General features: G+C 39.7%; 1 protein-coding gene across 1 annotated transcript in view; it reads right to left on the bottom strand.

Moving 5' to 3' along the window:
* Window positions 1-13,516, bottom strand: part of TRPM1 (transient receptor potential cation channel subfamily M member 1) — a 94,310-nt gene that overhangs the window by 21,741 nt on the left and 59,053 nt on the right. Inside the window, exons 3-14 of the mRNA XM_056500248.1 lie at window positions 11,978-12,057; window positions 11,052-11,247; window positions 10,589-10,802; window positions 9,794-9,918; window positions 8,938-9,109; window positions 6,348-6,522; window positions 4,743-4,866; window positions 4,308-4,380; window positions 3,597-3,697; window positions 1,895-2,068; window positions 1,577-1,711; window positions 1,260-1,310 (exon numbers count right to left, since the gene is read on the bottom strand). Of these exons, the coding sequence (XP_056356223.1) occupies window positions 1,260-1,310; window positions 1,577-1,711; window positions 1,895-2,068; window positions 3,597-3,697; window positions 4,308-4,380; window positions 4,743-4,866; window positions 6,348-6,522; window positions 8,938-9,109; window positions 9,794-9,918; window positions 10,589-10,802; window positions 11,052-11,247; window positions 11,978-12,057 (1,620 nt within the window). The remainder of the gene's footprint in view (window positions 1-1,259; window positions 1,311-1,576; window positions 1,712-1,894; window positions 2,069-3,596; window positions 3,698-4,307; window positions 4,381-4,742; window positions 4,867-6,347; window positions 6,523-8,937; window positions 9,110-9,793; window positions 9,919-10,588; window positions 10,803-11,051; window positions 11,248-11,977; window positions 12,058-13,516) is intronic.

Genomic DNA, 13,516 nt, shown 5'->3' with positions numbered 1-13,516 from the left:
ATTTTCATTTGATTTACTCATACAGTGTCCATACAAATTTATGTTATTTACAAGGGTTATATTCGTGAACTTGAGAAACTCCATACTGATTATCATTAATCCAGTATAAAAGCATGACAATTTCATGGTGAATATCTCTGATAATCATACTTTACATACTTTTTTTAGTATAAACTTATGTTTCATCATACTATCTACTGTTGAGACTGCAATGCAGACCATGTTTAATGTGCAGAACCAAAAAGCAAAAGGCAAATTCTAATTTCAGCAGTTACAGCTAAAGCTGGATAATTGTATTGACTCCACTGGAAAAAAAAAAAAAAAAAAAGTTGTTTCATTGTCCAAGCTACATCCTACAGCAATGACTGATTCTACATCACCACTGAGCAGCTGCTATGATGGAACAAGTACAGCCTGAGGAAGCACATCACCTCCAGGTTAACCCAACTGAATCCCCGGGATTGCCGCTGAGGGAGGAGCACGGAGATGACATGGAAACAGGAGAGACAGACAGACAGACAGCAGAATGCAGACAACGTTAGTGACCCTCACAGTGACAGCACTGAATGAGAAAAGTCTTGTCAGATGAAGCAGATGAGTATGAATTATACATTTACACAGTGCTGCATAATCCACACATCTGAACCTCCCGGAATAACTGGGAGGTTTCCTTGCAGAAATGAATAAAGGTGATTTCATGTAGCTGAATTTTACTGAATAAAACTTCAATCCCTCTAAAGACAGAAAATATGACAAATCTCACAATAGCCCCCCCCTATTCACATATAATGAACAAATGTTCATGTAATGGAAACAAATGAATAACAAATTTAGGACAGAAGAGATTTTCTCCTATGTAAAAGTTGAAATAGTGGGAGAAAAGTAACTGGAAAACACATGAAGAAACAAAGAAAAGGTGACAAATTCTGCAGTCATGAGTGGGGCTTCCAGTTAACCTAGCAGGCCTTTCCTTCAACTCCTCCCCTGTAATGCTGCTTTCGGAGCTTCTTGTAGAGAGGAAACAGTATAAACCTAAATCTCAAATGTCATATTACACTATAGGAGCTTAATTTAGTTAACTCCTTAGTTTTTAAATTACTAGCACTGCCACACCCGAGTCACTGTTTGCCACAGGGAGACATTTAACTTTTCTTAACAGCTGCCATCCAATTTCAAATGCCTGCTTGGCCCCATGCTATGCTTGCTTTTACTGTTGATTCACATGGCTAATGCAATCACATAAATGCAACACTGCTTACCTTTTTCACATCTCTGACTAGCAAATGCAGTGTATTTGGTGGACCCAGTCTCTGAAACAAAAATAATTAATGGCCCATTAGAGTTTCAGTTCTTCAGATTCTTTGCAAACACGAACACAATTAATGATCTCTAGATAACAACCATGTGCCATCACACCCCAGAGGGGTGAAAAGAAGGAACTTGGCTGCAGTGACAAACACCTTTCTATCAAGAGCTCTGTAATACTCCCTTTTTACAAATCTTTCTGTGGGGATTCAAGTCACATACAATACAGTGGCAAATACCACAGGGCTTTTTAGCATTTCTGCTCACTCACGGTATTGTACAGCTCCTCCAGGCGAGGAATAGTCAGGAAGTGCTGCATGTTCACTCCATTCTCAATAAGCAGTTTCACAAAGTCCACTCGATCCAGGACCAGTGCATCCAGCATAGCCTGTTCCAGGGAGTTCACCTGAATTGCAGGGTGGAGAATTGAGACCACATGAGCACAAATGACTACAGCTGATCTTGTGGGAATGTGCAAGAGAGCATTCTACAGAATCAAAGTATGTATCTTCCTTCTGTCCTTGTACCTCAGAATGAAAAAAAAAAAATAAATCTTCAGCAGTTTTTTATACAAATACTTCTATCTCACCCAGTTCAGGAGTTCAAGTTTTCTTGGGTCTGTTTCTTCTTCTGGTTCTTCTTTTGCTTTTCCTCCCTTTTTCTTCCCTTTTCCTTTCCCTCTGCCTGCTTTAGCCTGAGGTGCTGGAGATTTCTTTTCCTTCTCAGGAGCTGTACCATCAGGAGCTGTCAGGCTTCCTATAGGCTGTATTTATAATGAATTAAATATTAGAAATGAAATTCATCTTACAGTAAGTATTGAATTGAGCACACTTCTACCAATCTCACTCCCCTGTCACCACTTCTCACATTGAGTCAACTAAAAATGATAATTTCTCTAAATTTAAGAGCCTTTCTACATAGTCACAGCTTTACTCTTTTGAAAAAGCTGTTATGTCTAACTTAGTAACACTGAAAGTCAAAGCAGTGAAGGAGATTGACCAGGGAGAATTTCTCTCTAAAAATAAAATCCATGTGAGAAGACTGGGACACTTCAGTTGCTTTGCTGACTCTGAAATCAATAGTTGTCAAAATAAATAGCAGCAAGAGCTGGACAGCAAGAGCTTAACAAAATGCTGCATGATGCCAAACAGCATCCATACTGCAGAGCAGAGAGGAGAGGAGAGAGAGCCACTCACTGGTTCATTTCTGTTCTGCAGACTGTATTTTTGTTTATACCTCTCAAGTCAAATTTATCCTTCAGCTAAAGTCCTCCCCCCTTTCAGCCTATCTGCCCAGGACAGAGGCACACATGCACCACACTACTTGTCTGTGATTTGGAGGCTTATCTTGCTCCAGATAATATTTAGGTCACATAAACTCCACAGAGAAAAGAAGTGGATTATAACTACCTGTGCTCTGCACTAACTACAGGACTGAGCCTTTAACAAGACTTCTTTCCTGGGGTTTTATTAGTCCTAAAAATCTCTCCTCTGCCCAGCTATCACAAATCCATTCAAAAGCCTGGACAAAACTGCATCTGCCAAGTGGCAGCACAGGCTGGTATGAAAGCAATTTCAATTTCTATGAGCCTGGAATAACTGAATCCCAGCTGGCTGGCACTGCTTCCACAAACTGCAGTGCAGGAGAAGTGTGAGCCAGGCCAAAGCAGTAACAGGCTTCAGTTCTTGGTGGGATCTCTGAATCTAACCACAGTAACTTGGAGACTGGGGCATTCCATCCAATTCAATATTTAAAAATAGTTATACTCCATAATCTTTAGGATTATTAAATCCTCTCTGTAAAAGCATTTTAATGAACCTTGAATATTGAAATAATCACATTACTAGGAGTGAAGGACTAAAACTGCAAATGCAGCAACCTGTGTTTAAATTTAATGATACAGGCTTCCACGTGAAATAAGTCTCTCCATTATGCACAGCATGCACATGAATGGTATTCCTTCAAGTGTCATTTTATTGCATAGCTACAAGAAAGAAAACTAAGCAAAAAAAAACCACCAAAATTCTTTCCCTTCATTCTTACAGCTTCTTTCAGGATCCTCTCCTCATGACACTTTGGAGGAATTCAGCATCAGATGGTTCACACAGTTAAGCACAAAGCATCAATACAGTGAGACATGAAAATAGATTAAATAAAGGATTTTAGTTACACAGGTGAACTGCAGTGTTTCACCATTACTGCTAGTGCAGCATCAAAATCCAAGGTGCAAATATTACACAAATTAATTTAAACTACTGACAAACAAAATGACAAAGAAAACTTTGCCTTACTGGCCAGTGGTGTCCAAAGACAAAGATTTGGCTGCGTGCAATATCTACACGATTCCAGGCCAAAGCCAGGCTGAGCTGGTCTGGAGCAGAGGCATTGGTACCTAAAGAGAAACACACACATGTTTCATATTTCACACATGAAGCAAGACTGGACTACCTTCTGCAATAGCTAGAAAACCACAAACCTGGCTCCATATCATACTGCCATTTGAGTAATTCTGGCACAAAACAGTGGATTCATCCAATTGATTTATAGCATCTTTCATTTAACCTCATAATCCTAATTGCCAAAGGATTAATGAGATTGTCCCCCCCCTTTTTTATTTTTTAAGCTTCCACATTGACTTTTATTCTGATGCTAAAGACAATTCTACTTAAAGACTCCTCTCAGCTCCTCTGGCTGATACTGTACATAAAAGTGTAAAAATTCCCTTCTTTATTCCTTAGCTTTGGGGACTCCAGAGATCCCAAAGATATAGAGCCTGTATATAACTACTGTATACCCACAGACAGAAAACAGATGTTTCAGCAAACATAACAAACCCCTAATTAAATATGGAACCAATCCTATTGCTCTAAGGTTTAAATGGTACAATCTGAGACCTGGAGCCATAAAAAATTTTCAATCTAGATTTTATGCTCATGCTAATCTGAACATTAACCAAACACATTCAGGCACTTTAGAATCCAAGTACAGAATTCAAAACCCACCTTTGAGGAGAGCAGTGAGGATGGACATCTCAATGTCATGCTGCCCTTCCGAGCCCATGCGGAACACGGTGATCTAAACCAAACACACAAAATCACAGCACAGGAAAGAGACACTAAACACGTGCATAGAAAATAGAGCAGAATGGCACAGCTGTGTCATTTCCTACAATTTAAAATTCTTCAAAAAGTACAGTTCCACTACATTTTTTTTGACATTTAATTTTCATAGAAGTATCCTATCAATTTACACAGGAGAAGAATCTGATATTTATTTTTGGGGCTTTCCAGAAGATGTAATCACTTCTGGGCTTATGCTTAGGAATGAATGTGTACATTTAATGCAGCTATATGGGGGAAAAAAAGTTTAAACTGTAACCCTGGGAAAATGGCATTTGGAAGTACTCTATATTTGTGAACTACTTTTAGGATACTTACAAGTTCTTTTTTTTTCATGCACTCCATAAGAATGATGAACAGCTGATGAGCTTGAGTCCTGTTGTAGTTAAAGGTCTTCTGGATGGTAACTAGAAGCTGGTCCCTAAGGGATTCATTTATTATCCTAAAGGAAAAGTGAGACATAAAAGAAGACATTGCCAGAATGAATATATATTCAGAAGGCCTACTATTTAAGAAATTATAACTTCCAGGTATTCCTCTTATATACCATAAATATACTTATGTTAACAAGTTCAGTCTTCAGGATTTTATTGCTAGGCATTTTAGGATCTCTACCTTTGCCTCTAAATGTTCCAAGTTCCTTTGCATATAGCTAAAAACCGAAAAATACTTCACATTCCTTATGTTATCTTGGTTATGGTCTTAAACAGAGGACTGAACTTGCTAATGGATCTGAAACCTCATAATACCCAACTGAGAAACAAATGAACAATCCAAAAGATAATTAAAGAAATTAGATTGAAAACATTCTAGAAAGGTCAGAAATGTTTGATCTCCCAAAGCAAAACAAAACAGCCCTTCAATCTTCATCCATTTCCCAATAAAACACATGTATTTTCAGATTATGGTAAACATTACCAGCAGGTGCCTGAAAGGTGCTGCAAAATTCAAAGTTCACTGCAAGAAAATGATTGGACTGGCAAAAAAATTCTCATTATAGATCTGCCTTACTAGATGAACACATTTATCATAATTATTGGAGAAGAAAATCAGATACTGCATCATATGCACTGTCACTGGGAGGGAAAGTCATGCAGTGAGCATATCTCAAGGAGACTGATCCTGATAAGCTCTTTCAATTACCTGTGAACTGATAGGAAAAATAAGAAAGAAAAGGCAAGCCAAATTTGATCTGAGCTAAGGAAGCTTGTTAGACAGAAAGGAAAGTTGCTGAATCATAAATACGTTGGTGCAATTAAATATGTGCTAAGCACCAAAAAAATCTAGCCTAAGAGCTGCTCTTCTAATTCACCAAATAATATCCACACTGCTTGCAACACTAGTTGTCTGCTTAATATTTAATCCAAGCTAAGCTTCAACTTCAGTCAAGGAAATAGTTTCTATCTTAAGCATGAGACAGTTAATTAAGACAATATACGAGGTGTTTGGCACGAAGGCAAAAGCAAGAGAATGAAGGAAGCCCAAAATTTCCACAGCTGGTCTGACACTCCTGGGCAGTGAAGCTCATTCAAGCAATATCAGGCAGTACAAATTTTGCAAATCCATGCACCAATTAACCTCAGCCCTGGCCTGAAGAAAAGAGTTACCCCTGGGAACTTGTCCTTGCTTCTACCATGCCCAACCCAACACCAAGTACCAAGTACAAAACCCTGATGGAGCTTGTACAACAGTGTGCTGTACTGAGAGCAAGCTCATTTCAAAGGACCATAACATGCATTCAAGGTGGTGACAACTTCTGCTCAGTAACTTCAGGCTTAAGACCAAACGGGCAACAAAAGCTGAGTGACAGCAGAATGCCTCTGCTAGCAGCATTTTGTCCTTGAGGCTTTTTGTTGTAATGGAGCTCTATGAAAGCAAGGCATACAGTCCTACACAGCTTTGTTGAAGATTTGGAAAGCTTACCCTCCTTCTTCTGAGTACTTGTGTGCAAAGGACAGGATGTCGGAGGCTCGCCCGCTGCCGTCACAGATCACCACGGGCAGAGGGGGGTCCTCCCGCAGGCACTCCAGGACGATGGAGATCACATTGGGGCCTCCTTCCACTATGAGCCCAACTACAGGAACACCTTGCCCCAGTCCTGCAAAAACCAGAAGGACAGAAACAAGGCAAAAAAGGAGTGTTACTGAAACTTAGTTTAAGAAATTGGGATAAGTGGATGTGATTTCTGTGTTTACAGTTTCCAGCCAGAGCCCTTGGGAAAAGTGATGGCCAGCTCACAGCCAATGTGAGCAAAAATGTCCATATGCTCTTCTCCAAGCCAAAAGGAAAAGAGTAAGATATCTTTCTGCCCTTGCTTTTGCATCAGCTCCATATTGATAACTTATCCACTCAGTGTTGGTGGATGTTTGTCACCTCTCTCAACAGAAACCAGGCACAGAAAAAGCAGCTAACATGACTGTCCTATTGCTGCATCAGCTTCACTGTTACTTGGATGGCTCCCAGCCTTTGATGCTTTACCTTTTCATTGGTTACCTATGGGAAGTCCTCAGTAAGGTGACATACCTATGCTTATACCTAAGGTAGAAAAAAGAAATCAGTGTTTTTATCGTGAGGCTGACATGGTTGGCCGATGGAAGAGACGACAGCTGAGCATCCCTTTGCTGTCCCTGCCTCACTGTGATCTCCAGGCATAGGATGACAAAGGGAAGCCCACAGGTCACATGGTCTCAGTAGCCTTGGTCACAAAAAACTTAGGGAAATGAAGGACAAAACATTACCTGAATGCTGACTAATTCCACTCTCATAAGCATTTGAATTCAGTTCTTAATCTGTGAAATGACCAGCGCTTTATAAAGATGCACTTTGTTTGTTTGGCTGAGAACACATGAGAGAGTTCATATTTTCAACCTTGATTCCTCTCTGAAGAACAGGAACACCATGCACAGTAACAGTAGAAGCTTCCTGACATCCTCCTGTCAGTGCACCCCAGCTCTGATAAGGAGGAGTCAGAGCATGGGCTGGCCTGTGTGTCCATGAAATCTTTAGTGATTCCTCCTGAGATTTCCAGCAGAGGTGCCTGTGCTTGGAGTGATTAAGAAGAAACAAAACAACTCCCTGTACGTTGTAACTAGCAGGTGTACTGCAGCCCTTCTCAGAACAGGTTTCTATGTGTATTCCCAACTTTGCCCTTCTCACAACAAAAATCATCAAATACTACCTAAGTCAGAGTTGATATCCCCAAGCCCCAGTGGTATTAAAAATTGCAAGGAATGACACAGAACATCTTGTCTCTGGGCCATGAATTCCTGATCTTCCAAGCCAATGCTTCCCTTTACAACCTTACAGTTCTGCCAGCACTTCTGCAGAAGCCAAAAATGACAAAAGCAGGCTGAGCTGCTTCCCTCTGTGGGCAGCAGTACCTGGCACTGCCTCCATGCTCAAAGCAAGGGGCAGCATTTTCCTGAGCTGTTGCTTAGGCTCACCATAGGCACAGGGCAGTACTTAGAGACTTCCCAGAACATTTGGACCTCATGGCTGGTGTCTAATTGTGCCTTTTGGCTTTACCTGGCATTTTACTTAATTTTTCTGATCTACCTGAAAGAGCACTTAGACCCTATAAGAAACTTCTGTGGAGTTCAATGCAATTGCCATTCTGGATATTTATTTTCTCTTATTTTTTTACAGGCCTGCACAATTTACAGAGGCACCAGTAAGAGGTAAGAAAAGCAGCTGGTATGTCAATTCTCCAGTAGCTCTTAACTGGTGTGTGAATTCAAAGACTGTTAACATTTTTTTTGACCATTTTTAACTAGGGTTATGGGGTTATTTTTTAATAGTTTATGTATTTTTTATTTCACCCTAAAATTTTTTTTTACATGTTAATGAAAATATGTCTTTTAAAATAATTTTTTTCTAAATAACAATGACAGAAGTCCTAGAAAATTATTTTAGTGAGGCCATAATGACTGGAAGAAATTTTGAAACTGCACAAAACTCTAATTATGAAAGCATTAAAGTGAAATATCTTAATTATCATTAAAATCAAAACCCCTGCTAAATTTATCACTACAATCAAAGAATTTTGAGTGTGATACTTCAAATTAAACAAATCCCTATATAAAAGAGAAAATAAAATGCTTGTGTGAACATTCAGAATCAGAAATCACTGAGGATTCCTGTGAGCAGGAAAAAATCCTGTGAAAAATCCTGTAAAAAACCCTCATTCTGGGTGTTTACTGATGCTTATGAATTCTAGCCTAGAAGTGCACAAATTCTTAGCATTTCCTTTTCCTTAGATTCTGCTTTGAAGCTTCTCATCAGTATTATTTGTCAATTTTTCTTCACCCCTTTTTGCAATCCTTGCTCTATGGTTTTTCTGCCTGGATCCATGTGGGATCTTTCACCACTTATCAGACAGCACGTGAGAGTCCTGACCACATTGCCACTGGAAAGAGCTGGAAGAAGCCCTTAATTTCCATAATTTCAAGTACTTCAAGCCCTCCTTCCCCCCCTTCAAGAGGTCATGGTTCCAGTTTGCCCCCCTCATACTCACGTGTGTTAATTTTCTGGAGGGAAATGTGTTTTTCCAACTGGCGCCGTAATTTTACTTCAGCTCCATATTTACCTAATGTGCCATTGTCTGCCAGAATGAAGTGGGTGTGGGAACTGTTGAGCACAGAGAGCTTGCTGAGAGGGTTTGACATTGTTTGGTAAACTCGTGTTACCTGTGTATCAAGAGGAGAGATGCACTTAGATTAGAACTAAGAATCAAATGGGAAAATGCCCCACAGACCCCAGCAGAGGCACACTCAGAGTCTTCTGAGGAAACAAAGAAAGTCTACCTTAATAGCCAAAACCAGAGTAGAATTAGAAATGGAGTTTGCTTTTACATTTCAAATCTGCACTCCTGGCAGCACTGTTTTCTTTGGAGGATGACAGTCAGATTGTGCACTTCTCTGCATGTTCCCCTAAGCTCATTACCTTGCTCTCCTTGTTCACACACTGTGTTGTTACATAATCCTCTCAGTCCATTAGAAAACACATTCTCATTTGGAGTTCCTAGCAATTCATGTGCCATTCCAGAGTACCCACCTACAATAAATGCCAGCCTTGCACACATAAAACACCATTACATGACCTGTAGAAGGCTCAGTGTGCCACACTGAAGTCAGGACATAAAACTATCACCACAGAGAGGTCTTTCGTATGAAATCAATGGAAATCTCACTAATTCCACATTTATTTTTAGGTCATATATGACAACGTGAGAAATACACTTAAACAAAAGGGTTTTTTTCCAAGAAATTGTTACATTTCACCTCCTAGGCATACTTTAGAAATGGAAAAATATAATGCTTCAGAAATACTAACAATCTATTTTTTACACAGCTCTTTCCTTAAACACTTACATCTCTTCCTATGAGATCTTCCTTGTTTTCTACAATGCCCCAAGGTGCAATTCCTACAGCACATATTCGTCCTCTGGATTTGGAAGAATGATCTTTCAAGGCATCTCCCACGTGACGAATGACACCTATGGGTACAATTAATTCAATTCATTTTTGGCACTTTAGATTGATCACTAAACAACAGAATTTTCCTCTCATGATGCTACTGGGTTGCTTTCACTACTAAATTAATACTGGTACTTTATAGTAGTTTTATGTTGTAATGGTTGTGTGTAATCCCCAATAATTTCTCACATTATTGTGCTGAATTCAGTGAAGTCTGTGCATGACTTACCCCACTGCTAACTTGCCACAGTATATTCTGCACCCTTGTCCATCTTGATGTAAGTTATTCATTGGACACAAATCATGACAACAGGAAATATACTTTTAGTAATAAAAAGATCTTTGTGCAAAAAAAAACATGCTAAAGCTTGGCAAATTTGGAGTAGGAAAGAAGGATAATCATGTACTAAAAGAAGTGTATTAGAACTAGTGGTAGATTCTTGATACTGAAATCTGAAATCAAGGCTGAAATCTGCTTTCAGGGGAAACACCAAGTAACACAAATCAACACTGACCCAGGAAAATCTTATAGTCTGGGTAGGAGATTAACACAAATGATTACAATGCTCCTTTTTTGGTCTGGTGGGTAATGACTCATTCACACAGACCTAAATCTTCCGCCTGTGGGAAAGATTAGTGAATGAACATCACTGAATTCCTAAGTAAACTAAAATGATGGCAATTGCTTACCTGTACTAACACCACCAGTGAAAATCCAAGCTCCTGTGGTCATGGCAGCCTTTATCAGACCTTTTCCAAACACTTGCTTTAATTTTGGTTGCATTTCAAAGTTCTGGAGGCCTCCATGGACAGAGATTAAGAGTTTGGGCAGTTCCAGTTGCCAGTCTTTCACCATGAGATGCAGCAGAGAATCCGGTTTAGTGTCATACGACACACGGATGTACTGCAAAGAGCAACGTGTGATGTTATCACTCAACCTGCTCTGTAATTGTCTGAGCAAAGAATGGTTTCCTTTCATCCTAAAAAGAGAGTTTTACAATTTTCAAACAAACAAACAAATCTAAGTTTGGATTTCTTCGGAAGAGAGGAAAAACAAAGAGAATTTTTAATTGCTGTTACTTTTACTGCTAAGAAAATTCAAGAGTCTGTTGAACAAATGAATAAATACCTGAGAGCACCCTGTGCCCCTTACCATGGCCTTATTTGAATGTCCTCCTCCCTGGAATTCCAGGTTTCCATAGGCATCAGTTGGGTATGCTTGGGTGTGTTTACTGACAGACCATTTCTCTGGCTGAGCTTCCACTTGCTTCGTTTCTTCTTCATTTTTATTAGCTGTTATACTTGGAGGAGGTGGAATATGCTGGTTAATGAGCTGGCCACAGCAGCACCTGCAAGTTAAAATTTGAAGTGACTTTGATTACAGTATCGTCAAAATAAATAATAAAAAAAAAATCAGAAATCAGATTTTCAACTGCCCAAGTCTTGCTGCACACAAATCACAGAAACACCTCTCACATGCACAACTAGGCCAGAATTAGCAGGCTTAGGTGTATTTTAGCATGTGAAGATAAAAAAATACATTTCACTTGGGTTATGCACTGGAAAACTGTTCTAGATAAAAGGCCAGGCAAGGAGGAAGAATGCAGAACAGGAGCACTGACCACCCGTTTCTTATTTAGAGGTGACAGCTCACATATGACATCAACTCTTCTGTTATCCACACAAGCTGGACCACAATAGGCAGCTAGCCCATGGAGTAATATCAATATTTAGACAAAGAAATCAAATCCCTCTGTCTGCTATTGGTAATATCATACCAGCTGTGAAGGATGGCATCACATTACTGCACCTTTGCTTTCAGAATTCAGTATGAATCTATCATGGTTTGCAAAGGAACTAACAACTCACTGCCTCTCCTGCTCCCAGCCTTCCCATCTCTGTGTGGCATGTCCCATGGCTCTGGGCAGACTGGAGTGCAAGCATGACTTGTGCTTTTGTTCCCCTGCCATCTCCCTTTAGGGGCAGTGACTAAACTGGGTTTCACACGTCTAAACCCAAATCAAGTTGAGTTTCTCTGGTATTAAGCTTTTCTGTTGAAACAAACATTTCAAATGTTACCTGGTAGAGTCTTTGTTGTTGGCAATTACATAGATGCATTCTCTTTTAGAAAAGGTCTTCTCTATCCAAGCCTTCTGACCCTGAAAAGAGAAAAAAGGGGGAAAAAAAAGAGAAATGTACTGATATATTTCTATGTGGCAGATACAGTAACATTCACCTTCTATTTCAGCTACTAAATTCATTACATCACTTTTAAGCACCAGATATATCTGCCTATGAAGTGATGTGAATTTCCATGACTTGGATAAAATTCAAACCTTGAATGTGTGGAAAAACCCTTACACAGAAAGACGATGGTCTTGAAGTTTTAAGGTCTACCAAAAAATGCACCTGCTCCTTCCTACTGCAGTAAACAGTAAATGGATTTAATGTAGTACAGAAAATCAGCATAAATTGTGAAATAATAGATAATAATATTTACTCCAAATAAGGATTTAGTATCATTCTTTGTATGCAGAAAGTGCTCCTCAGTAACTTTCCCTTACTAATTAGCTATCACCTCAAATAATTTTTTCCTATTGTAAATCAAGTTCCAGTCTTTCCTGCGGCAGCTTGCTCTGAATGAGATGTGTCTCAGAAGGTGCCACTTTAAAATTGAAAGGCCATATGACAGTAGAAGCACAAACTCTTTGGGTATCTGTGAAACAGCAGGAAGCAAATGACCCTCAAATTGTGTTGGCCTATTATACTGTTTGCAAACCAATTTTAAAAAGTGAATTCAAAGGAGCCTTTTAATTTTAAAGAAGAATAAATGTTTAAAAACACTCACAATTTGATGACACTGATAACTTTGACTTGCTGATAGAAGTTGCCTCTCCTGAGTTTGAATTATGAAACTGTCTTTTCAAGTTGCAAGCAAATGGACCTTTTGCTTTAGTTTCTGCTGTGGAAGTGAAATTAAATCTTTGCAGACACAGAAGCTAAAAACGACACAAGAACTTTCAGGCCGACTTTAATAAAAGGAAGGGGACTTTTCCTAGAGAAAGAACTAAAAACCTTGCTGATTTTGATTTAAGAAAGTGAGCTGCAGATGCCTTCAGCTGACCTGCCAGCAGCTGTGAGCCCAGCCAGGCTCCCCGAGCGCTGCGCAGGCAACAGCGATGGACGGAGGGTTTCATTCTCATCTTCCTCATGCGAGGCAAGAGCTGCCTCTGCAGCTCCTTTGTTGACTTGTTACTTCCCATCTGGCTTCTTCAATTACTCCACTATGTCTAAAATTATAGAGGACTACTCCAAGTTCTCTCATTGCAAGTAACTGCAAGGGAGCTCCCACTTCACTGAAAAGGTCTCCACAATCTCTCAGGTACACAAACATTCACCTCTCTCAGGTGCCTCTGAGCCAGTCTGGGCAGTCAGTGGCCTGGGAGATCCTGCACCTCTGCTCTCCACTCTCATATTGCTGATTTACCAAGGCAGAACCATCTTGGGTCATTTTAGAAGGAGTTGTTTGGGACCTCAGAGCACAGCAGCAAGGAAGAGCTAACAACTCACAGACAAAACTTCCAGTAGCTAACTTCACTTGCTTTTTGAAAGACAAGG

This window comes from Oenanthe melanoleuca, chromosome 10 (assembly GCF_029582105.1).
Source record: "Oenanthe melanoleuca isolate GR-GAL-2019-014 chromosome 10, OMel1.0, whole genome shotgun sequence".
NCBI lineage: Eukaryota > Metazoa > Chordata > Aves > Passeriformes > Muscicapidae > Oenanthe > Oenanthe melanoleuca.
This window is presented reverse-complemented; position numbering and strand designations above follow the sequence as displayed.